General features: G+C 34.8%; 3 protein-coding genes across 4 annotated transcripts; 2 read left to right on the top strand and 1 right to left on the bottom strand.

Moving 5' to 3' along the window:
• The first annotated feature begins 1,983 nt into the window (after positions 1-1,983).
• Positions 1,984-5,139, top strand: LOC129805324 (protein quiver). Its single transcript, XM_055853162.1, has 3 exons — positions 1,984-2,212; positions 2,488-2,661; positions 2,756-5,139. Exons 1-3 carry the CDS (start codon positions 2,134-2,136, stop codon positions 2,971-2,973), a joined length of 471 nt encoding a protein of 156 aa, XP_055709137.1. The 5' UTR covers positions 1,984-2,133; the 3' UTR covers positions 2,974-5,139.
• LOC129805308 (tetratricopeptide repeat protein 17) lies at positions 3,011-9,817 on the bottom strand. Of its 2 annotated transcripts, XR_008752083.1 has the most exons (3): positions 9,616-9,817; positions 8,007-9,551; positions 3,011-3,247 (listed from the first exon to the last, which is right to left on the bottom strand). XR_008752083.1 is itself a non-coding variant. In XM_055853132.1 (2 exons), exons 1-2 carry the CDS (start codon positions 9,724-9,726, stop codon positions 8,220-8,222), a joined length of 1,443 nt encoding a protein of 480 aa, XP_055709107.1. In that variant the 5' UTR covers positions 9,727-9,817; the 3' UTR covers positions 3,011-8,219. The 2 variants fall into 2 exon arrangements, 1 of the variants encoding a protein (XP_055709107.1); XM_055853132.1 differs by having other exon boundaries at positions 3,011-9,551.
• Positions 9,818-13,371: 3,554 nt separating this feature from the next.
• LOC129805249 (uncharacterized) lies at positions 13,372-15,590 on the top strand. The gene is made up of 2 exons (XM_055853029.1): positions 13,372-13,917; positions 13,982-15,590. The coding sequence occupies exons 1-2, from the start codon at positions 13,466-13,468 to the stop codon at positions 15,588-15,590; spliced, it is 2,061 nt and encodes a 686-aa protein (XP_055709004.1). The 5' UTR covers positions 13,372-13,465.
• The last annotated feature ends 9,692 nt before the right edge of the window (positions 15,591-25,282 follow it).

The raw sequence follows: 25,282 nt of genomic DNA, 5'->3' as shown, positions 1-25,282 counted from the left end.
TACTTCGAGATATAGTTGACTTATTGAGTTGATGGCTGAACTTTTACAAAAGTGTACTTAGACTGGTGATTAAGACTCTTGTAAGTCTACTTATCCTACTTATAGTTCATTAGATGCAGAAACGTTAAATCAACATGCCCAAAAAATTTTACATTTATTAAATTATTCCTGCAAAAGTTGTGAGATAAAAACTCAAAATCACTTAACACAATTATCGAACTTTTTGCCCACAATTTTACTTTAAATGTGTAAATATAGTTTAAAAATAGTGTTAACCGAAGATATTCAATGCATAAGTATGATAAAATAGTTTTAAAAATTGAAAGTAATACAAATTGCAGTGAAATAAAATAATTAGTTATCGATATTAGTTATCAAACTTTAAAACCCTTTCCTGGAAAATTGAATTTTAGACTTAGGGGAAAGTGCCCATGCTTTACACGGTCCCAAGCTTTACAACGACTCAATTTTTCGTATGTTTTTCAATAAATGTGACTATCTCTTTCATATTTTAAAGACTAGATGAAAGTGTCCTGTTTTTAAAATATATTGCGGAGTCGTATTTATTCATAAACATATGAAAAATTTAGTCATTGTAAAGCTTGGGACCGTGCAAAGCATGGGCACTTTCCCCTACAATCCTGTTACGATAGTCTACTCTGGAGCGGACGAAATTTTATTTTCTTTCTAACATTCTCTAGGACCAGAGGCAGCCAAAATCGCGAAAGGGCCAAAATCCCGAAAGTCAAAAGCCCGAATGTTCAAAGTCCTGAACGGGATGAAATTATGTTTAGGATAATGTGTAATAGTAATTGTCTAAATTCGTTAGATTTGGAGATTCTTGGTTAAAGATAAAATGTGCGACAGTCAAAGGTCTCAACGTTAAAGCAGCGCCGGATGAGAATATGTGAGGTAATAGGACCTATAAGTCAGCTTGTTCATTTGCCTATTGCCTCCAATTCGCTTCATTGTCACCCGCCGATATATCGGTTGCTCGCATGAATTTTATCGTTAAGCTTAAATGGCTTATTTATAGCCATCTTTCCGCCAAGGAGTTTTAGGTGGCATCAGTGGCATCTTTTAAGTTATAATTTCGCGTTATAATAATATATACAGATATATAGTTGCCTTACCAAATTAGATTTCGTTGGTTTTGTATATACATATTTTTTTTTTATAAAATTGAGAAATCTTACATGCTTTACACTTTACAGAATAAAAGTGACTAAAGTTGTCTGCAAACTTGAACTAGAAGTTAAACCCAGTTCCTGAAGATCTCGAATTTCTAATTATCAAGCAACCACTGTGATTTTCACATAACTTATTCACATAATTTTCCTTAATAATAAATTTAATTTTAAATAAAAATAAATAAATTAAAAAAAATAATAAATAAAAATAATAAATAAATAAACGAAATAATAAATAAATAATAAATTTCCTTAAATACTATCCTAAGGGGTCCTGGTGAAAATCCTGAAAGCCAAAATCCCAAATTCTTAAAAATGTCAAAATGTTAAAAAATACCAAAATCTCGAATGCCTAAATTCCGAATGGGTCAAATTCCCGAGAGTCATAATCCCGAAAGTCAAAATCCCAAATGCTTAAAAATGTCATATAGCTACTCCTACGATTGCACCCGTGTTTGCTGGAGGCAAAAGGAAATTTTCTGTGTCTTGTGAAATTATTTTACTACACACTTTACACTTTACAGAAAAGGCTCTTTATAAAATCAACATCTTAATATTAATTTTAATCAAAAATAAAATGGCAAAAGGAAAATTGGGAAAAAACAGTGTAAAAATGGCATAGGAATGCTGATTTTGTCCCTAATCTAACAATATAAAATTATTTAATATTTTATTAATTAATTGAAATATTTATTATTCTTACCTCGACATGTAACACTTTAGTATGGCATGTGCGCTTTTTAAAAGTCATTCTCTCCAAAATGCTATACATTTTTTTCTTGCAGTTACTGGAAGACACTGACAAACCAACTTGACTGAACGACTAGAGCGGTAGAGACCACGGAGGAAATTTTCCAGTGTTCAGTGAAATCACTGACAGTCCAAAGTTGCTTCTGGCTCTACTTTCATTTTTGTTATCTTATTTCTTAAGGATTTTATAGACATGCCAAGGAGCAAAATCTTCAGTTTCTTATTTACCACAAGTGCTGTGATAGTTCTTTTCAATTTTCACGTGGCAGAAGGTGAGATATTCTTAATTAAAAGAGAATTTTGGGTTTGTCTTCTAATTGAGCATTGAAGTCTTTCGTCGTGTTCCCATTTTCACGCATTTTCCCACCGTTTTCTTGAATTTTTCGTCACTAATACCACCAAGTGGATTGTAGTTGGTGATTTGTGATGGAAAATTGCTGGGAAAATGGAGCAGAAATGGAGGGAAATGACTAAGAATGGGTGAAGCAAGGTCAGCATCTGTAATTTGATCACATTTCTCTTTTTTTTTTGCTGTTGTCGCGGTCAGGAATTCTGCGACGCTGCTACCAATGTAGATCTCGAGGAGATCTAGGCAGCTGTAAAGATCCTTTTCGTTTCAATGCCACCCAAATTGAGGATGAGAGGGGCATCACAGCTGTACCCTGTGCTTCTGGATGGTGTGGCAAAGTGATCGAGGGCGCTAACAGTTTCCGCGATGATGGTGAGTCATCCAATCAATTATTTTATTCCAAGCAGATCAATCTTTAGCATTTGAGAATCATTCAAATGTAAAATATCTGTGAATAATTGAACAGATTACGACATCGCCACGCAGAGGATGTGCGTTCAGAGAGGTCCATCAGATTCAGAAGATCGCTGTGCGTACACAGTATACAATCACAAGAAAGTCTTCATGTGCTTCTGCCAGGGAGACCTCTGCAACACTGCCCCCAAATTGAGTACGATCAATCTGCAAATCATACTGCTACTGCCACTTCTGCCCGTTCTTCTGGCAAGTTACCGAAACAGATAACCATTTGATTGAATAAAAGATAAGAATAAGAAATGACTTGAATTTGCTAGAATATTTGTACTTTATTACATGTGGATTACGTCTAAAACATTTCTAAACAATCCTCTCATATTAAATATCAGTTGTCTTGGGGATAAATGAATGGGCAAAAATTAATGAAAAAATGGACAGAGCTGCTTGGCCGGATATTCACCTTCAGGGAGCAATGATTTTTCATGATGGCTGAGAAATTGCAATTATTCATAAAACTACTTCACCCGCGAAAGCGTTGACCCTAAAGTCAAGCGAAATTGGTGAAAACAAACGTTGGAATATTTTAAATAATGTTTTTTTTTAAATAACAAATCGCAATTAATCAAACGATTTGCCGACAGAGTTGATTATCATTAACAAAATTTTAGATAGATAAAGATAATAAGTTTTCAGAAATGTATTTTCTTTTAACTGAACTAAAATCCGAGCTGAACGAAATTTAAAAAAATGTAAAATAAATCGCAATAATTTTATTTAAAAAAAAAAGACTGAAGCTTAAAAATCATTGACCTGCATATCGATTGCTTAGAATAAGAAACGAATAACTCGCAGTGGGCAAATTTGACAGGAGAGCGATTTGAAGCTGAGATTTTACATGCTGAGTTGAACTTCTATGACTTTAAAAATAATTATCTTTCAAGTATAATATTCGCAGGGAAGGTGGAGCGTATAAAGAAGTATCCAAAAGCGAATAAAACAAATTTTGTAAAAAAAAATCGAGTTGTTCGATTTATATTCTGAGTCGTCGATATCATTCAACACTAGAAAACATCATTAGGCTCACGCTAATGATGGCTCACGCTACAACTGGAAAATGTAGCCCTGCCTAGCTCTTTCGCATTTTTTTGAACTGCACCCAAATGAAAATATGGATATTCTGCGAAAAATAATTTTTTAGGCTATTTAGAATCGATGAAAAATAGACTCTGTGGATGATAACAAACTATAAGAATGTCCAAGTCTGGGATGTTTTTTTTTATTAAGTCGTTAAATTGGTTTTCTGCGAATTCTACGGTCTCTAATGGCCTCTACACACTAGAGAAATTTATTTCCATATTGAAGCAAATTCCCTATGTTTGTGTAGAAAAAACTCTTCAATATGGACATAAATTTCTCTATTGTGTAGAGGCCATAAAAGTGGGAAGGAAAATAATTAGTGAATTTTTATTATACCAGAATTTCGCCAATGTTTTCTTTGCATTATCAGACTTTTTCTGCGTAAGCCATGTCTTGTAAACTCAAAACAAAAAAAATTAAAGTTACGATTAAATTTCTAATTTTTAATATATTAGTTGCACTTTCAAACTCAAAAATTTAAGCTTTAAGACTTCTACAAATTGGGAGTAATTTTTGTCAAAAATTCCATTTTTGACAGAAGTTTGACGTTTCAACCTACAGCGCTGCAGACAATATTCTTCAAGTTTTCATGAAAATTGCTCCGAATGTGTAAGTAGAGAAAACCAAGGAGTAACTCATTTTTTCTGACAGAAAGTTTCTCGAGTGTCGCGATGTAAAAATAGATTTTATCAGATTTCGCGATGCATTTTTTTGGTTTCTTTGGTTTCGGTATGCAAAGAGTGGGTTTCTCGTGTTTAGGCGATGCAAAGACTAGTGTTCTTGAGTTTCGTGGTGCAAATTTTGGGTTTCTCGGGTCTCGCGATGCAAAAATTGGGTTTGTCGGGTTTCGATGGGTTGGCCTATTCGGGCGATGCAAAGAGTGAGGTATTGCGGTACAAATTTTGGGTTTCTCGGATTTCGCGATGTAATTTTTGGGTTTCTCAGGTTTCGCGATGCAAAAAGTGGGTCACAGGTTTTGTGATGCAAAAATTAGGCTTGTCAGGCTTCGCGATGCGTTTCTCGGATAATGGACAAGGGTCTCTCAATGTGAGTTACCCCCGGAAGAATATCGTTGTATATGTCTTCCATTTAGTTATTTTTTTTTTCTAAAATTCAAATCATATACTGGTAATATTTCTAATATTTTAAGCTAGGACACACAGAAAATCATAAAATAATTCTTAAACAAATAAGAGAATCAGCCTCAATGTGGTCAATAGTAAAACTGCAAAAACAAATCAGCAGTAAAAAAAAATAAATTTTGTCAGCAAATACATATTATATTTTAGGTGGAAATTTGTTTTGATTTATTAGCATCTAATATAGTTGCAAATTAAAATTGAAAACTGTTTTACAAGCTGCTTCTAAAGTCGAGGAGCAACTCATTTTAATTTTTGCTCACAAATTTTTTGGTTTCTTTTTGGATTTTTGGTTTTTGATGCAATTTTTGGGTTCCTCGAGTTCCGCAGTTTTTTTTCGGGCAATTAGCAAGGGTTTTTTCAATATGAATCACAATTTTTGAAGTTTTAAATTTAGTATTGCTCAAATTTATTTTTTATGGCTCCGATACACCTTTTAGATCGGTAAAATTTCAAGAAATTAAAATTCGGGTAAAAAAAAACTAAGCAGTGAAAATAAGCAAACAGCAAGGCAGATCGTAGGGACCTCGAGTGGGTCAGTGGATAGTGTAGTAGCTCTATGAGTGCGAGGTCTTCAGGGTGCGAGGGTTCAAAGCTGAGCAGCAGCAGAAAAAGATTTCTCATGCCATATCGGCTTTGAATTCGTGCAGTGAATGAATAAATAGTAATGTCAATGGTGCATATTGGCAAAAAAAGTGAACCGCCTAAACAATAGAGGCTGGTACGAGAACGAGTTTCGGCTTGAAAGTGGTACTTCAGTCGATACAAATATTCGCTGTCACTGATCCCAAACACACACCGAGAAGGGATGCTGTGATATAGTAACGGCACTGACTGCTCACAGAGCTGTGATATAAAGCGGCTACCCGTATCTGGGGATAAGATAGTATAGGAGTGGGGAAGCATAAGGGGCCTAATTGGTGGCCTGGATGCATTGGAATATCCGAAATGGAGAACTGACCCCTGGAAAAATCTTAAAATCTTAATGGTAAAAAAAAAGAAGTGTGAGAGTAAGACAGACATATGCAAAACTTTAAAGGAAGAAGGAGATATGAATTTTGACTTTATGAAATTTTCCCCTGATTTGAAAGGTGTGCCTGAGCCATTACCGCTGATTTGTACAGTGTCAAAAAAATCTAACCTTTTTAGCTTTTTTTACGATTTGTATGAGTAAATTAATATAGTATACGTTGTTTTTTTTATTTTGCGTAGACTTTATTTATATTTCGACCTTCTATAAAGTATAGATATTAAATAAACTCAACATATCTTTTTTTTCAAATTTGAACGTCAATTTAGGGTAAATTAAGCTAATTCAAAACCTGCTCCAAATTGAAATTTTTCGCTACTCCAAATGGAAATGTCATTGTTTTCATGATAAATACAGTACTAAATTATTATATTTATATATTTTCTATACCACAGTTTCATTATTTAGTTAATTTTGCTACAAATAAAGCGAAAATCCATTCATATTCACAAATTTTGATTTGTTAATTTCTTAGAAAAATTAAAAGTGTACCTTTTCACTATCGAATTTTTCATTTATATGTAGTGTATTTAGTACAGAGTACCATCTGACAAATAAGAGAGAGACAACCTAATAGTACTTCCGGTTATTCTTGTATATAAGTCCGAAATAAAAGAGGAAGTGCCTGTTAGACACTGATCGTCACCATTAGAAGTTGTTAATAAAAAGTCTAAGTCACTGAAGTCTGCTTGTTTAAATATTGGCACTTTACTATAGACCATGTTTTCCAATGAAAAACACAATAAATTGACTGTTGTTTAATCGTTTTGCTTAACATTTATGTCATATTTATGGTTAATTTTAGTTAAATTAAGTGCTAATCTTTATTGCTAACGGTACGTCAAGTTTTCAAATGAAATAGTAACTTATTTCGTGAACAAAAAGGATTTTTCTGAAGTGTCTGCAAATGATTCAATAGGAAACCTCGGAAATATGATTTTTTTTGGAGAGGTTTTCTTATTGTTTTAGATGGGAAAGGAGAAAAGACCAGGAATAAGAACAAATCCTGCATTCAAGAGCAACTCAACAAGGTTTTGGAAGCCTTTCATCGCAGTTTCACTTACACTGTTTGTCTCAAATTAGAAACTTTCCCTTGTCTCCATTTGGCTTAATTTGTTTCCAATAGAAGCATATTATACTCGCGTATTCTTCTTGTATTAAAGAAGTTTTCAAATTATATTTAAAGAATTTTCATTAAACAGTAACATTCTAGAAGAGTCTAGGAGCAAAATTATGTAATTTTCTTCAGAAAAAAAATTGAACTTGATGTGTTGATCCTTCTGTCAAAGTTAAAGCGTCTGGAAATGGTTTTAAATTAGCACATTTACCCTAAATACACTCAACATACACTCAGTCCCGGGATTATGCACATTTTCGGGACCGAAAAAAAACGCGCGAAATGGCATTATGCATCGAGAAAATTTTCATACCCTCAGGGGCTTTCTTTTGAATAAATCGGCTGTAGAACGAATTTCGCGCGGAGTAAAAGTAGTTCAAACAAAAAGATTCAACTGTTTAATAAAAATGCATTAACGAGATTAACAAACAGTAATTTTGGCCAGAGTTCTTCAATAAATGGTTAGAATATTTAAAAAATTTACCTTAATAAAAGAAATTAAAGTTTTATTCTGAAAAAGTAGCAAAATGTTTTCAAATTTCCCGCGTTGCAAAATAGTATACATTCAGGCGTATTTCAAAAATAATTTCATAAATTGACTCCCAATGGTAGGCAAACTTGCATAATTGTATGTGCATAATTCCGTCAGGTGCATAATCCCGAAGGACTTAATGCCGGGACTGAGTGTATTTTTTTTCAAATTTGAACGTTAATTTAAACATAATTTGGAAAAGCAATAAATCGAATAATTAAAATAAAATATCACATCTTATCTATAATCTATGAATGCATCAACTCTGTCATTGGCAATTAAAAGTCTTTTACCATGAACGGCTTAATTACTTTCACCGTATTAGCAGTCCATTTGGATTCTCACCTGAGTGGACACCTTCTTAAAATTGGCAATTTCTCAGGGGGCTCCCAATTTGATCAGTGGCTCCGCGATGACAGCTCTGGGGAATCACTCGACACTTAAATAGAGAATGTGTGTGAATCCGCGAGACATCACAGTTTCTTTCACAAATGAGCATAAAATTCTTATGTACAGACGCCGAGGTGGCTCTCAATGGCACATTTTGAGGGTTTGTGCTTAGGGGGCACCCCCGATCGGCGTGGCTGCCGGAGAATCCGTGGGCGGAAGGAGTTCCGTGCCATTGAAGAGACTCTCGATATCATCGTCTCCGATGTTGTCTACATTGAGTTGCTCGAAGACGCCGATGGTACGCATGTGTGTGTGAATGAGCTCATTGGCGTGCTCTAGGTACGTTACAATGAGGTCCACACTGAGATCTCCTGTCTCCAGCTTCATCTGGATGTCCGAGACAAAGTCACAAAACAGCACGGGCTCCGAAGAGCCGGCTGTGTACCGAGTGGAACAGTACTGACCACGCTGATGGAGCTCCTTTATGTGCCTATCACTGCCCTCATCATGCTGCTGCTCCCGTCTGGCTGTCAATGGGGTCTGCTCCAACAGGAGCTTCTCCACAGATTCCTCCAGCATTCGCTTTCGCTCATCGTAGAGCTTCAGCTTCTCAGACATCTCATCCAGGATGGCTGCTATCTTCAACAGGCGCTTCTTGATGTACTTGAAGCACACCATTGAGTTCCTGATGTGTGTCACCTTCTCCGACAGGGAATTGTCCAGAGCCCTGGCCGCTTCGTAGTGAACAAGGGAACGATTGAACTCAGACACCAATACCAAAGTATTGGCCAGAGCCATGTGATTCTCAGCACTGGATGCATGATCTACAGCCGCTGACAGGACAATCACGGCATCCGCATGCTTCCGGGAACGCTGGAGAATGGTTCCCATGCTCAACAGGGCTATGTCTTTAAATTGTCTAGGAGCCAAGTAAACACCCCTTCGAGCACATTCCATGGCCTCCTGGGCATTGCCCTTCGAGCGCCAATAGAGTGAAGCCAGGGTGTGATATCGCCATGCGTATGGATCCCGCCTGAGCTTTGTCACTAGCATATTGCCCAAATGAGGATTTGACAGCTCAAGTCCGAGCAGTAGCAGTGTCTGCTCCACATTCATGGACAAATTCTTGCGATTATACATACCATCCAAGTGTTCGAAGCACATGAGAGAGAAGGGAAGTTGCAGAAAATCACCACATCTTGGCACTCCTCCCTCGACAAATGTCAAAGAGTCGACATCTGGTTTGTACAGCCGACTGAGATAACTTTTTGTTGTCACAGAGTTCATGAGGTCACTCTCCTGCAGAAAGTACTGGACAATACACTTTGTCTGATACATAAAATCCACAGTATAGGAATCCACATGATTAATCTTCATCCGAAGATCTGTCTTTATGTGCAGGAGCTCAGCATACAGCGAGTCTACCATTTGTTGATATTTACTTTGATTGAGGAAGGCTATGAGATCATCGGGACGTCTCAGGAAGTATGGAGAATCCACCTGCAAGGCAAAATACCTCTGAAATTGGGATTTTTTGGCCAGAAGACATAACCTCACTTCTCACCTGTGCCTGAATTTTGCCCTCCTTCGTCAGTAACCAGTGATTTGTGGCAGATATCACAAGGAGGAAGTTCAGAACAAGGAGACACACAGGTACACCACTTTCCCGTAGCATTTTCCCAGCTCTATTTTACAGATTTTCACAAAAATATCCCTTTATTTTCGGATTTTCCATTCCATTCCAACACTGGTACGCACACTAATGCAAAATAAAATCGATTGATATCGCGATATTATTTTCGATATTTTTTGAATTTCAAATTCAACGGTCATGCAAAGAATTTACCGAATTAACCCTTTTACATTTTTCATCTTTTGCATTAGGGGAAGGTGAGGCTACTTTGAGCTGTGGGGTTATATTGTTATACGATTTTTTCGAATATTTCTAAATAAAACTGAATGTATTAAAAAGATATAATAATAGATATAAATATTTGAATAGATAAAAAAATTGTGGATCTGTATAAAATAATTACAGTAGACTCTCACTCAATTGGCTCTTTATCAATCAGGCGAAAAATATTGTTGACAATTTTCACTTTTAATTATGAAGCTAATTCGCTCAAATTCGCTGTAGTTCTTCCTATTTTATCGTGATTCTTTATAATTGAGCGCTTTTTGTGGAATTTACAAAGGCTTTGACGCTCAATTCTATCGCTAAACCGGATGACATTTTGCCCCATATTCCCGATTGAGAGAGAGTCTACTGTAACCCTTAACCGACGAGACACTTTTCACGGATTGAAAATCAACAATAAAAATTAAAGGGTTAATTAAAGGGTTACAATTACGTACAAATATAAGAAAAAATAACTTTAAGTAGTCAGGAAAAAATATTTTCTTTACGGGACACCGGTGTTCCAATCGTCCTTAAAGGGTTAAAAGGACAAGCTTGATTTAGAAATATTCGAAAGAGCCGTATAACAACCTTCCCGGCTTTGAAAGCTTTACCTTTTCTTTTCATTTCTCTTGTGCAGTCTGTAAAATGGAAAATCTCTGTTTTATCTGAAGAATGCGATAATCCCACCATAGCCGCTGTCACACGCACAAGAGTCTCATGTTCTAATCTTGTGCAGTGGCCAGCAGCTGCATTGGGTTCTCAGAAGCTGCAAGAAATATTATATTCACTTTCATTAATTTGTGGATAAATTAAATAAATAAAAATAGTTGTGATTTACATAAAGTTTTCAATGTAAATATGTAAAAACCAATTAAATTATTCATTTTTAAATTGGAAAATAAGTGAAATGAACAAAAGTGGGGTAAATGAGGAAAATACTTTAAAAGAAGACTGTGTCTGATTTGATCTGATTGTTCTCTATGATTTCACTATTTAGTAATTTTTATCAGAATCGAATTTTGATAGCAAAAAGACCACGAAGAAGTACACTAAGTCCCGGCATTATGCACTTCGGGATTATGAACTTGACGGAATTAAGCACAAACAATTATGCAAATTTGCCTACCATTAGGTGTCAATTTATGAAACTTTTTTAAAATACGCCTAAATGTATATTATATTATGACGTGGAAAATTTGAAAAAACTGTGCTTCTTTTTCAAAATAAAACTTTAATTTCTTTTATTAACGTGAAAATTTAAAATATTCTAACAATTTATTGAAGAACTCTCTCCAAAAAGTACTGTTTGTTGATGAATTTCTTTTAAAAAGCTTAATGTTTGCTCTGACTACTTTTACTCCACGCGAAATTCGTTCTACGGCCGATTTATTCAAAAGAAAGCCCCTGCAAATATGCAAATTTTCGCGATGCGTAAACTCGATGAGTGCAGAGTTTCTATTCCTTTTGATCTTTTTCTTCTCCTTGCTCATCTGGAACTGTGAAAAAAATACATTTTTTTGTAAAATATTTAGTATTTATAGTTTGATAGCCTCTGCAAACCACAAGACTTAAAATATTTTAAAAAATCTTCTAGAAAATCAAGTTATTTGATATCATCGGAGTCAGCTAAAATCCAGAAAGCCACAATATCGAAAGCTAAGATACCGAAAGGCAAATTCCCGAATATTCAAAATCCCTAAAGGGATGAAATATGGAGGATAATGCGTAAAATAATTTCCCAAAATACAGAAAATTTCCCTTTACCTCCAACAAGCGCGGGTGCAATCGTGGGAGTAGCTATGACACTTTTAAGAATTCGGGATTTTGGCTTTCAGAATTTTGGCCCATTCGGGATTTTGGCTTTCGGGATTTCAGTTTTCGAGATTTTGACCGGGACCCGTTTTGGAGGTGGTCCAGGTGAACATTTTGTCTCAACATACCTGTGACCTTATAAAAATTGCCATCTTTAATTTTTGAAAGTCAAAGTTTAACTATCGATTCTAGAAGGCTTATTTTTCAATCAATTTGAGCCGTTTTTCCGATTCCAACTCAGATGCATCGGTCACAATCGGTAATGGATTGGTAAAATACTCGTAAAACTTATTCTTCTGTGTGTAAACTTGTAGCCTAACTCGAACTCAAACGGTAAGATATATAAACTTCAGGTCTTCGGGGTACGGTACCCCCCATAAGTCGACCCAACATTTGATTCACAAATATAGGTATTTGAACATTTCAATCACAAATACCTATGACCTAAAAAAATCGCCATCTTGAATCTTTGAAGGTAGAAGATTAACCACTTCAAAGGGCCATTTTTTCAACCGATGTGATTAAATTTGGATTTTTTGGAAAGGTTTTGAAATCAGCAATGAATGTATCTTTGTCGTATTTACATTTTTTATTTGGCCGTATTATAAATAACAGACATACATGAATCGTACTTTTAGGGTCCTAAAATGTCATAATTTTGGAGCTTTCACTACCCTGAGTAGGGTACTCCTTGATTTTTTTTATCATGGTTAAGTGTTCTACAAATGAATTACCTTTTGGCCCATAAAGCTTTAATTTTAAAGTAATGTTTACAAGTAAATAAAAAAAAAGCTTTTTTGTATTAGGGGAGACCGGGGCAGATTAGCCACGTATAGTATTAGATTGTGGAGTGTTACAGTTTTTCTTAGAATGAAGATTAAACAAACTATTATGTATTCATTCAGAGTATTTAACTTACTTATTATTCAATTAAATATTTATCTGTCTAATTGAAACATTTTTTTTAACAAATTATACGCAAACAATAATATCATTTGCTGGCTAAGTCTGCCCCGATCTCCCCTATTAGTTACACAGTTTACGATTACACGAAATTTAAATTACATATTTTCAGATTACTCGTTTTGCTCAGATACATAATTTGAGTAACTTTACAAGAATAATCGTGGTACAAAAGCAAACCAGAGATTATCCTTGTAAATTTTTTTACTGTGTAGGGGAAGGTTTTGCACTTTCGTAACGTCGCAGGTTCGTAAAAGTTGATTTTTTTCCAAGTTACTAAATGATTTTCATCCATAGTCATATATTCGCAAAGCTAGTCCAACATCTCACATTTCCTGACAAACTTGGGAGCCTAGGACTTTTTTCCTGGGTTCAAGAAGCAAAAGTAAAAAATGGGCCTAAAATCGTAATTCTGATGTCAAATATTTTATGCATTTTTTCATACTTCAAGTGTCTTTTCAAAAAAACAACTATTCTACGTTGTAGAGGGTTTATCAGAGTTAATATTTACCGTGAAAATCTTTTGCTCGAAGGAGATCGTTTTTGTAGGTTTAGGAAAATTCACAAAATGTACCACCTTTGCAGGTTAGAAAATTGAATTTTGTTGCTTCGTAAAAAAATCTGTCAAAATTGACATTACGACATTTGTTGTTGTTGTTGTTTTTTTCTTTGACAGTGGATATTGTGTTTTGGATTAGTGAAAAAAATTGTCTGTGAAAAATCTTTTGATTTCGAAAATATGGGAAAATCAAGAACAAAATACGACAGAATTAAAGGTGAAAGAGATGAGGAAGTTATGCAGGTTGCTCTACAGCAGATTGTATCAAACAGGCTGAGAATCAAAGATGCTTCCGTGATGTTCGGAATCCCAAAGACCACCTTGTATTCCAGGCTGCAAATAGTTAAAAAGCAATTGCCGGAGTCGCAGGAGGTGTCTCTGATGATGGGGTTAAAGAAGAAGGACATGATAAACAAATTTGCGTCACGGCAAATTTTCACCATGACCCAGGAAAAGAACCTTGTGGCTTATCTATTGGCCGCCTGCAAGCTCAATTTTGGGCTTACACTACAAGCAACCCGAGAGCTGGCATACCAATATGCAATCAGCGTTGGTCAGAAGGTTCCGGAAAGTTGGGAGATAAACAAGAAGGCTGGACAGGCATGGGCCTATTGGTTTCTGAAGAGACACAGGTGGAATTAGTAACTTGTTTAAATGCATTATTCTCGTCTTAAAATTTGAATTTCTTGTTTCTAGCGAAATTTCTCTACGAAAACCAGAAGCAACTTCCATTGCAAGGAACTCGAGCTTTACACGAGCGAATGTGGAAATTTTCTTTAAAAATCTGGAAGAAATCATGAAGCAACACGAATTTGAGCCTGCCAGAATATTTAATATGGATGAAACAGGACTCAGTACTGTACTTCAACCTCCAAAGGTTTTGGCAGATAAAAAAGCTAAACAAGTGGGGAAATGCGTCACGACAGAACGAGGGGAATCCATAACAATTTGCGCATTTGTTAATGCGGCTGGTGAAAGTATTCCTCCAGTCTACCTTTTCCCTAGAAAGAAAACCCATCCAGAGTATATGGAAGGTAGTCTGGAGGGGTCTATCGCATTCTACAATGATAGAGGATATATGGATTCGCCCACGTTTCTTAAAGTCCTTGATCATTTCAAAAATCATACTTTTGCATCGACAAATAATGAAATCTTGCTTATTCTTGACAATCATGCATCCCACTTGTCTCTGGATGCAATAAAATTTTGCAGAGACAGTGGGATACACATGCTGACTCTTCCACCGCACACTAGCCACCGAACACAACCGTTAGATCTCAGTGTCTTCGGCCCATTTAAGGCCTACTGTGCGAGCGCTTTCGATTCTTGGATATCAGCAGGAGGTGGCAATCGAGTAAATCTACGTAATATTGCCAGACTCTCTGCAGAACCACTCCGAAAAAGCATGACATCCAAGAATATCAAGGCAGGGTTTTTGAAGAGTGGAATTTATCCCTTGAACAGCGCTAAGTTGCTTTCATCCTTTGAGCCAACTAAGTACGAGTCCACGTCGACGGAAGTTTGTCGCAGCGTGTCAGGAGACAACCTTGGAAATATATCAACTTCATCATTTTCAACGGCTTCAACAGCAATTATTCCAAAAATCGCATTTTCTCACGAGGCCACTACTCAAGTAAGAATTCCTCCTGAAATCATTAATGAAGAAAGTATTCCTAAATTTCATCATCGTGAAGAATATGCAGAGTACAATGAGCAAGATAGATTCCCTCAAGACTTCCAGGAAGAGGTCTTTCCTGAACCTCCTCATCATAGAGAGCATAACGAAAAAATGATTCCCGTCCAGAGCTTTGTGTCACAGCAGGAGTCGATCTCATTCGATGATCAAATTCTAGATTTATCTACTCCACGCCAAGAAGCATATGACTGTAAAATGCTAACAGTTGGTCCTAAGAAGATTTTCCCTATAGCTGATGGTCCATTCGATCTTTCTAAATCATCCAATTTAAATGTGGTTCCTCAACATTCTGAGCTTACATTTGGAGGCTTGGAAGTGCTCCGGCCACTTCCAGCCCCTCCCAGCAAGTCAAACCAATCTACACGTAATAAAACAATGCAGTCTGTTATAGCCACTGGATCACCGGAACTTCAAAGAAAGAAGCAGATGGCTATGAGGAAACGGATCAAGGACGAAAAGAAGGAAATAAATGACCAAAAGAAGATTCAGAAAAAAGGCACTGCAAGAGGTGTCAAAAGGACGATTATGCCTGATACGGAGTTGCCAGTAGTCCCACAGAAGAAACGAGGACGACCTCGTAAAGTACCTCTGGGAGAAATTTCAAAGTAAAAATATCCTAGATGCTAATACTTACAAGCTGTAAAAGTATATTATTCAATATTATCTCAAATTTGGGTTTGTATTTACTTATTTTGAGTTACAGAATTGGATGTAAAATGGATTGTTATCACAGCGAACACTTTTTCTCAATAAAAATAATGTTGAATATCATTTTTATGTGAAAATATTTCATGATGTTCAGGAAGATGTTTCATGAAGATTTCAGGATGTTGGTTAAGTTTAGATGTAAAGCATTGGGAAAGATCGATTCGTGAATGTAGTTTATCCAACTGTATTTTCAATCTCTTCTACGAGGTTACTTTCGGTTCAATAATCATTAATACTTTTGGTTCCTCCAATTCAGTATTTTTCTCCTAACTTTCAGGGTTTAGTTTACAACAGCTCTTTGAAGTTCAGGATGTTATCTTTGATCATGGAATCTGAGAATCACAATGCAATGATCACACACCACGCTGGATTGCAAACCTTTAAGAAAACCCTTTTCCTACCAGCAATCTTTCATTTTTCTGTCCTTTCTCATTATCTCTTATCCCAGGAGAAGTTGTTTCTAATGTTGGATCGAGAGGAAATAAGCGAGATTCCGATTACCGACTCTGGCGCTGAGGCTACCACAATGTTTTGAGCCACACCTCAAATCCTGTAAGCCACTCTAGGATATTTGACTCATCCAATCCAAGAATTCCTTAGAACAATTTACAAAAATTAGTAAAATATTCATCATTTTTCAAGAAAAACACACTCTTTCCCAAAAAATTAGGACTTTTCAAGATGTTTTTTTGTTTTGCTAATGTCAAATGTGTCAATCAATGACATATCAAACAGTAAGCCTAAATATGCTTATGATAGATGTGATTCATTAATTACCACTTCGGTACATTTTGTGCATTTCTTATTCAAATTTCCTTGTTTTAAAATGGAATTTCCCACATTTCACTTTAAATTGGTGGCTGCTAATTTTCGAAATCAGTTATGCCCGAAATATGTTCCGTAAGACCAATTGGAAGTGTTAGAGAAAATCCGAGGATTACAATAGGTGTGATTATGAGAGAATCACACTTAACTGGCTGTCAGAATGAAGCACAAAAATGGTTTTCCGAGTGTCAAAAAACATGTGTTAGAAAAATAGCTTAAAATTCATTTTTTAATGCGTGATACTTCCTACAAATGGTGAAAACAAGTAGATGAAAGTTCCATCTAAGTAGTGATGCCCAATTTTTTGTGTCCGGTGTAATGTTTCCGGAGAAAATGAGGCCTACAGAGGTTGGAAAATATGGTACGAAGCAGAGTTAAAGCGGACACATTCGTAAAAAATGCAGCTACATTTTCATTTTCCTGTAGAGGAAAATCCAAGGACTTCCAGAAATTTTGTGAGGCAGAATTATGAACCCAATAAGTAAGAGATTTTTTTGATATAGTGATATAATTGATTCGGTGTGTGTGGCATTCAGTAAAAAATATTAAATCTTGGACTCCTTTTTTAGTACGAACCTTCACAATCTTCCCCTACTAGATAACCTTTCGCAATATTTCCGAACTAAATGGTTCGGACTATGTCCAATCCAAGCCTCAAATAAAAAAAAAATTGAAAAATAAAAAATGCAATTATGAAAGTTAAATGTATTAAATATAGAATAGAATATCGACGATGTATGCATTATTAATTTACATTTACACTAATCTAAGCTATGTTATAATATGAGAATTAATTTTGGATTTTTCTTGAAAGATATCATATTCTTAATTTAGGGGAAACTGGGGCACCACCAAACACGTGGTACCACCATATACTGCGATTTTTTAATCGGATATTGGATATCAGAGGATAAGACCGATAGGAATTTATAGGCACTATAGGGATGCTTGTCCACTGAAGGAACGGTCGAGATAGTCCAAGTAGTTTAGAAATAAAAATTAGTGTTTGGTGGTATCCCGTGTTTGGTGGTGCGCCAGTTGCCCCTAAATACAATACTCAATATTATACACCTTAATTTGACTTGAGGTATGTAGGTAACGCAATTTAAGAAATTGTTCTCTGATCTTCAAGACTATTAAATAAAAATTCGCTAGATAAATAAACGTAAGAAATAAAATAAATTTAACTATGAAAGGCTCAATCAATTTGATTTAAAATTAATCTATTTTAGATTAGACGATTACCAAAGTTTCTGACAAAATTTCTTGATTGTGATATATCTTTCGTTTCTTTTTTTTTTCAAATAAGAATCCCTTAATTTTTTGTTTTTTATAGGAAATTTTCAACCATCATGGTTATATGAAGAGGTAGGCGCGGAACGGTTAAAAAATATTACGAAGGATTTGTGAAGAATTCCTCGTCTAAGTCGACAATGGAGTCATTACACAAGACTTATTTTCCACCCACCACTCTCCAAATATTTAAGAAACATGTTATTATCCTAATTAATTATTACTTAGTTAATTCCAAAGTCAGTGTTAAAATAACTCCGTAAAGCGTACAAATGCATTAATCTATATCTAATAAAATTCGTTTTCTTTTGAAAAAGTATGCACTAGCTGCAGTCTTTTTTTTGCGAAATCCACTTCTAATTATAATAATTCTAAGATATTTTGCCAGCTTTTTAAAATGAAGATCAGAAGAAAAGTGACAATGGAAAAAAGCTTGGTGAAATTTTCAAAGTTTTATGTACGAGGCTTAACTTTATAAGATAACAATGTTATTGGGGAGGGTGGGGTCGTTCAGGTATGTATGAAAATTAACCTTGATATTTTCAAATGGCCAATACGATTAATACCTTAGGAAAGCTAGCTGGTCTTACCAAAATGCTAATTACTTAACATAATTTGAATATTAAAAGAAAATTTTAATTTCTTGGAACTGTCCTGCCTTTAAGTATTCACTCAAATTTTACATCCAGATGATAATTGGATATAACTCAAACACAGCGTGAAACAATTTGCACTTAGCCACTACTTTATTGTAAAGAATTATTTTGTAGCCTAAATTGTTTTCTTCTTATCATTCTCAGATTTATTTATTTTTAATTTTATTATTCACTTTGCAGTATAAAAGTTATAGAAGTAAAGGATGAATTACTAAGAAGAATACTTTTATACAGAGAAAACTATAAATTTGTGGCTTAGTTAAAAATTTAAAAATTAAATAAAAATGAAATAAAATAAAAATTTAGTCATTACGAAGCTTAGGATCGTACGAAGCATGGGCACTTTCCCTTTATATTTTATTTGTATTATAAAATTTTAAAATATTTTTCAAAATTGAATTAAAATATATGTAAGAAACACAAATAATATATCTTGTTATTACGCTATATATCAAATCTTTCCCGATAGTAACATAAATTTTTCTCTAGGAAAGGGTGGAGTGCCTCAGGTAGGTAAAGTTTCTGTTTAGGAAATGTTTGTGAACTATTTTTCATCTAGCGGAATTCAGCAAGTTTCTCTTGGGTATTAGGTATTTGTCATAACGCTTAAAAATCCTTTACATTAGAAAAGATAATGTGCAAGGCCGCTATAAGGACCTTTTCCCAATAATAGTGATAATATTATTTATTATTATGACACTTAAATTTGTCTATTATGAAGAAAATTGTCTTAAAACTGTGTAACAAATAAAATCATGAAAGTGATAAGAAAAAAAACTATATGTTTATTTTCAATCTATAAGAAGAATATTGTTAAATTAATAAAAATTACTTCTCATATAAAACGGAGGTGAGAAATAGATATTTATAGCATTTAGATTCTCTCTCACTCTGTGTGATCAATAAGAGATTTTATAAAATTTTATATGTTTCAAAAATAAATCTACAACATACTTATAATATTTTATTCAATATTGTCAAAACACTTACTAAGAACTTTTCGCCAGTAAGCTTCATTATGTTATAGATAATGTCCTCTCGGAAATCTGGGTAGCACGTGGTGAATACGCATAATTTTCTTGCATATTCCTCTAAAAACTGGAGTTGAAGGCAGAGGCGATGTTTAAATTATTAATTGCCTATGTCTGCTTTTGAATAATGCACGCCACCCTCCACATATGGTGAATCGTTTCATTTCTCACACAATTCTTGGAGCACGACGACTGTCTCATTAAAAATTCACACATATGATTGTAACTTGGAGAAGTTCTATCTGGGAAATATTGGAAGGTGGCCGATAGTGCTGATCCAATTTTTTGAAAGTTTTCTACAGTTCCACCACGACTATCTTTCAATTCTTCTAAATTATGCATTAGGCATTGTGACAATTTGAATATTTTCTAGCACACAAAAATAATTCTCCGCCACATCCCTTCCGTAATTGACTGGTAGGATACTTAAACTGTGAGAAATCACAAATTTCCTGACTCAAAATTATGCCCTCCACTTTTGGGGGAGGGTGTCCATAAGGTAAAAGTGGTTAGGAGCGACAGAACCATCAGGGGGAGCAAAAGAAACGAAACTGAGAAGATTGAGTACAGGCTGAAGGCTTTTATAATGGGAACATCGACAAGTGACACTAAACCACCCGCTAGTGGTGCTAAAGAGTTCCTCTTAAGGGGGTGGTGTTGGAAGAGTTGAGAGCCTATTGGGCGTTTTGCTCATCTTAATCAGTAAATCAACATTTCAGTCCCAAAAACTACTTTGAACAGTAATATATATAATTAAATTCATAGTGTAAATTATATTATTTTGATCAAAAATAAACAAAGATTTCTTCTAATATTTCTTCAAACCATTTTAAAATATATATATTAATAATTAATCTTTCTTGAATATTTATATCAATTCAACTTTAATACATAAATTCTTTAACTAAGAAAATAAAAGTATATAAACTATGCATTAAAATTTAATATTTTAATTGATCTAAAGTAAACAATAAAATATTTAAATTTTTAAAGACTTTGCGAAATGCTCGAACTCGAGATTTAGATGCTATACCTCAAGAGTATTTTCACATCATTTACCGGTTTTCAACTGATTTGAACCGATTCATCACTCAAAATATCCCCAGAATAGTTTTAAAAGTAATAGAATTAATTTTCAGATAAAAATTAGTTATCGGCTAGGAATCGGTTCATTACCGGTTCAGAACCGATTAGAACTGGTTTAGTTTTATAGGAAATTCCAAGACCTTTCCAACGAGCCCAAATACGATACCATTCTGTTGAAAAATGCGCTCTCCAGTGTCTTTTTAACTTATGACCTTGAAAAACCGTTAATAGGAATGATTCAACAGTATTTTCGTCTAAGAACGAAATGTCCGCCTAGGTAATCTCCAAAACATATCCAAAAATGAAAAAAATCCCACTATGCGTATTCGAGCAATTCCAAAAAACATGGTTTGGAGGGGAAGGGAAGGGGCGGGGGGAAAATAATGGGCATGTTAACGATCCTTGGGTCGACTTATGGGGGGGGGGGGTGTCCCTTAGATCCTAAGTCGCTATCTCTAACCGTTTGGCCTCTAGAGCTGGCGATAGCCGGACGGACAGCAGACAGACGGACAAACAGCGTGACGCCAAAAAACTCGAAACTTCAGATTTCCAAAATTCTACCAAAATACGATCCCTTGTGGGGTAAGGAGTCGAAATATATATATATATAACTCAAAATCGAGGGATTACTGCTCTCTCCTTGGAGTTCGAACAGTAAAAAGGAAAAATTAAAAATATATTAATCATTTTAACATCCCAGATACAGTTTAAAGCTAATTCAGATTGATTTGACGTTTTCTACTAACCAAAATGGAATATTTAACTGACCACAATTGTTTTCTCATTACAAAATACATTAAAATAGCACATTCAGTGTTACTCTAACGTTAAGCTTGAGAAAGTTGTTAGCCATCTGAAAACTATTCTTAGGAGGAAGTAGGGCACCTTTGAATTGGATCACTTTTGAAATTGGACTTTTTTCCACCTATTTTTAAATGAGGTTCAGCCTTATTCGCAATTGGTTTGTGGAGCTAAATTATATCATGGTAAGGTCCAGTTCAGTTTAAAAATAGGAAAAAAACTAATTTCTTAAGTGACTCACTTCCCCCTAATGTTTCATATTAAGAATGCATGACGCCTGCATCAAAATTTTTGATAGAAAATGATCAGTAGTGAAGATCACAATCAACAGTCGTTTGCTTAATATTCTTTCCAAGGGATATTGTAACATTCCGCTGTCTAATCCCGACTAATTCTGCCTCGGTTTCCCTTAAAAATCAAATTTGGTCTGTAGGGGAAACCGGGGTCAAATTAGTCAGAGGTAGAGTTAGCCAGTAGTGGGATAATATATTTTGCCTTAGAAGAAATATTGAGGAAACTACTTTATTTAGAGTAAACACCTCCCCCCTCATTAATTGAAAATTTTTATCAGTCTGTTATACATGTATAACATGTATTTTTCACAAATTACCCAAAAAAATTATAAGCTGGCTATTTCTCGAAATTTATTTTTTTAATTGAATAAATAAAACATAACAAGGAAATTATCATTGAAATGCAAACACGAGAAATAATATAAGAATTTTTTATAGTGTATAACTTCTGGTTTTCAGATAAAAAATAGATCGACTATATTGTTAAAGAATTGAAGACATTTCGGCTCTTACCTTTACTGAAAGTCGTCGTATCATATGACTTGCTATAACACTGTGACAGACACCGTTTGTCTGGGTGGACGGTGCGCAAGGATCGATGGGATTTAAATACTTGTATGGTTGTTTCTCTTCCTCAAAATATGCACCCTACGAGTAGGGTTTTCCTCCCACAGGAGGAAATCCACCTAAAACTCATCAAATGTCTCGATACATTACAAAGTTATTATTATAATGATCTATTAGATATCAGAAACATATGAGACAAATAAATAAGTCTTCAATAAAACCCTTAACAATAATTTTATCACATTAAAAAATTATGGTTTTTGAGTAGTGAGTGAGTGAAAATGTATTTTTCTGGCTGTGGAAGCCAATGAAAATGTACGAACAGAAGTATTTTGCACTTGAAAGGAGTCCTCATTGGAATTGTAACCTTTGCATCTTTTTACTCATTGTGCCATCTTTATTCGCGCAAGTCAAGAAAAGCTGAATTTTACGAAACGCCTTACATAACTTATCAAAAATATTTTTAAAATAACTGAAAAGAAGATTATTAGAAAAGAAACACTAGTAAACTATATGATTATTCTATTCTTGATTTTAAAAAATGATATTCCAAATAATAATAATAAAGTCATAAATTGAAAATTAGAATGGAATTTAAGTGGCAGTTCGGTTTACTTTGGAGAAAAAATTAAGTCTGGAAAAGAATGTACTTTTATATGGCTTCTAGTCGTATCAAATATTAAATCTCGCCCCCTTTTGCACACTTGTGCCAGATTGTCTTTCGTAGTCTTCTGTCTCAAAGAAGGCGCCTAACTTAGGGGTATCATTTCTCACTCGTTGAATGCAAAAGTAATTGAAGTTAGATGGTAGAATCCTGACCTAAGCCCATTTTGTACTTTGATTTTATTGCTCACTTTTATCAATCGATTTAAGTTGAAGCCGGTGATGTCTGGATCAGGTTATTGTAGGTGAGTTATTGAAATCACCTCGAAACATTGAAAAATCTGATTTGGAGCTGAATACAAGACGCAGTGCGCGAATTTTTAGGCAAATTTGTGAATAGGGTAGGGTGGGGCAGCATATTATGATTTCATGTCTTTCCCGAAATATAAAAATATGAACTTTTCTAATTCAGTATAGTCAAAGTTGAAGAATGTCGAGTCAGATTGATAGGGAGCTATATTGTACTAGAATCTCGCAAATTCGGCTCTTTTAAGATCGGGCTACTTTTAAATTCGGGCAGCGGTTACATTTGAAAAAAGTTTGTTGTCATTTTTCAAGTTTGATTATGATTATCAAATGAATGAAATATGCTCAAATTTGGCATGGTTTGTCTTAGTTTTGATGTGATTTTGCATTATTGAGGGATTTTCATGCAATTTACGAATTATATATGAGTGTGTAAACTTAATATCTATATGCACATGAATAAAAATCGTTGCATTTCAAAAAGTTTGTCGCCCGAATTTCTGTCTAATTCGGCTGACATTTCGGTCCTATATGCCCAAATTTGAGAGAGTTTACTGTATATATTTTTCAATAGCACTGTTGTGACCCGGCGACACTACAGTATCACGGCGGCTATAGAGAACACCTTTAGTCCAGCAGGAACACAATAATCATGAGACTTTGACATATCCTTCAGTAAATACATTTTCACTAGGGTTGACCAGGTTAACCACTTTTCATTTCACATTTTTATTTATTTCTATATTTATTTATTTATTTATTAAAGACTATTTCACTTATACAGTCCGAACTTCTCCACCTAACTGAACAATTCTTTTACTACAATTCCCATTTTTATAACTGCGCATCTTATTTTACTTATTTTTCATAATTCTGTATCCGATTATTTTCTCTCTGTATAGATCAAACTCTTTATTTAATTAATCTAAAATATAGAATAAGGCACTCAATGGGCCAAGTGGTAGAGCACTCGCTCTATGATGAAAGTATCCCGGGTTCGAATCCCCTTTAGGTCACCAGGAATCTTTCTGGCATTAAAGGTGTTCGGATTGCATCCAGTGAGTTTCACTGCACTTGATTCCACGGGCATGGGACTGACAACCTCATCCCGTACAAGAAAAAAAATAATACATGTCTATAAATCCCCTCGCGGGAAGGCCATGTATCTTCATGGAATGTTGTGCTAGCATTATTATTATTATTATTATTATTAGTATTATCTTATTTTACAGATCATATTGAACATGTGACATCTTTTTTCTCTGTTTCATAATTTCCACAAATCCCTCAAGATTTCATATAAATTCTACTTCCGCATTTGGAATATGCTTGACCTATTTAGGCGATCCGGCTAAAAGTTTTTTGGGTAATTCAGCTAAACGGCCATAAACATGTCGCATGGTTTTTTAGCATAATGCGGCACGATCAAAAAATGAGATCATAAAATCTGAGTGTATAGAAATTCTACACTTTTTGTAGTTCTGCATGAAGAAAAGTAATGAAATTGCTATGTGAAAAAAAGGATATCAATCGGATGGAGTGTAACCCTGAAGGGGTTGTAAAAGCCCAACCTTTTAAGAAATTTGTTGAACGTTAAACTAAATATAGCTCATAAATGTTTAGTAAAATAAGTATTGAAAAAAATCAGTTTCCTAATTTGCCTCACTCTTCCCTATCCGGCATTTTTACTGTAAGCTGGATTCACATGATGAAAATTTGTATGAGAAATTTTACTTTGTAATTCTCAATTTAATTCACAACTGTTCCCAATTTCAAATCAAATGCGCGCTCGACAAAAATCAGCTGTCAAATCAATTGTGCGGTGCGCGTGAAGCAAATTTGTTTGTTTCGTGAGTAAAAATTCACGGAGAGAAAAATACAGAATATTTGGGCAGAGAGTATTCCAAGCATTGCCCTCGTGTGTGATATCTTGGTGAAATGTGTGTGCATTTGTACAGAAAGACTCAGGTTTGAGATGTGTCAGGACAGGACCATCACCAAAACATGGAAGAACCACTCCAACAATAGAAGTGCTGTTTTTCCACGAGAACTCAAGAATTGAAATGTCCGGAATTGATTTTGAAGGAAGCTTGTGTGGTGTCAGCATCGCATCCGGAGTGAGCCGCAGAATC

Source organism: Phlebotomus papatasi, chromosome 3, assembly GCF_024763615.1.
Source record: "Phlebotomus papatasi isolate M1 chromosome 3, Ppap_2.1, whole genome shotgun sequence".
Lineage (NCBI taxonomy): Eukaryota > Metazoa > Arthropoda > Insecta > Diptera > Psychodidae > Phlebotomus > Phlebotomus papatasi.
Note: the sequence above shows the minus strand (reverse complement) of the source record. Positions and strands in the feature narration are given on the sequence as shown.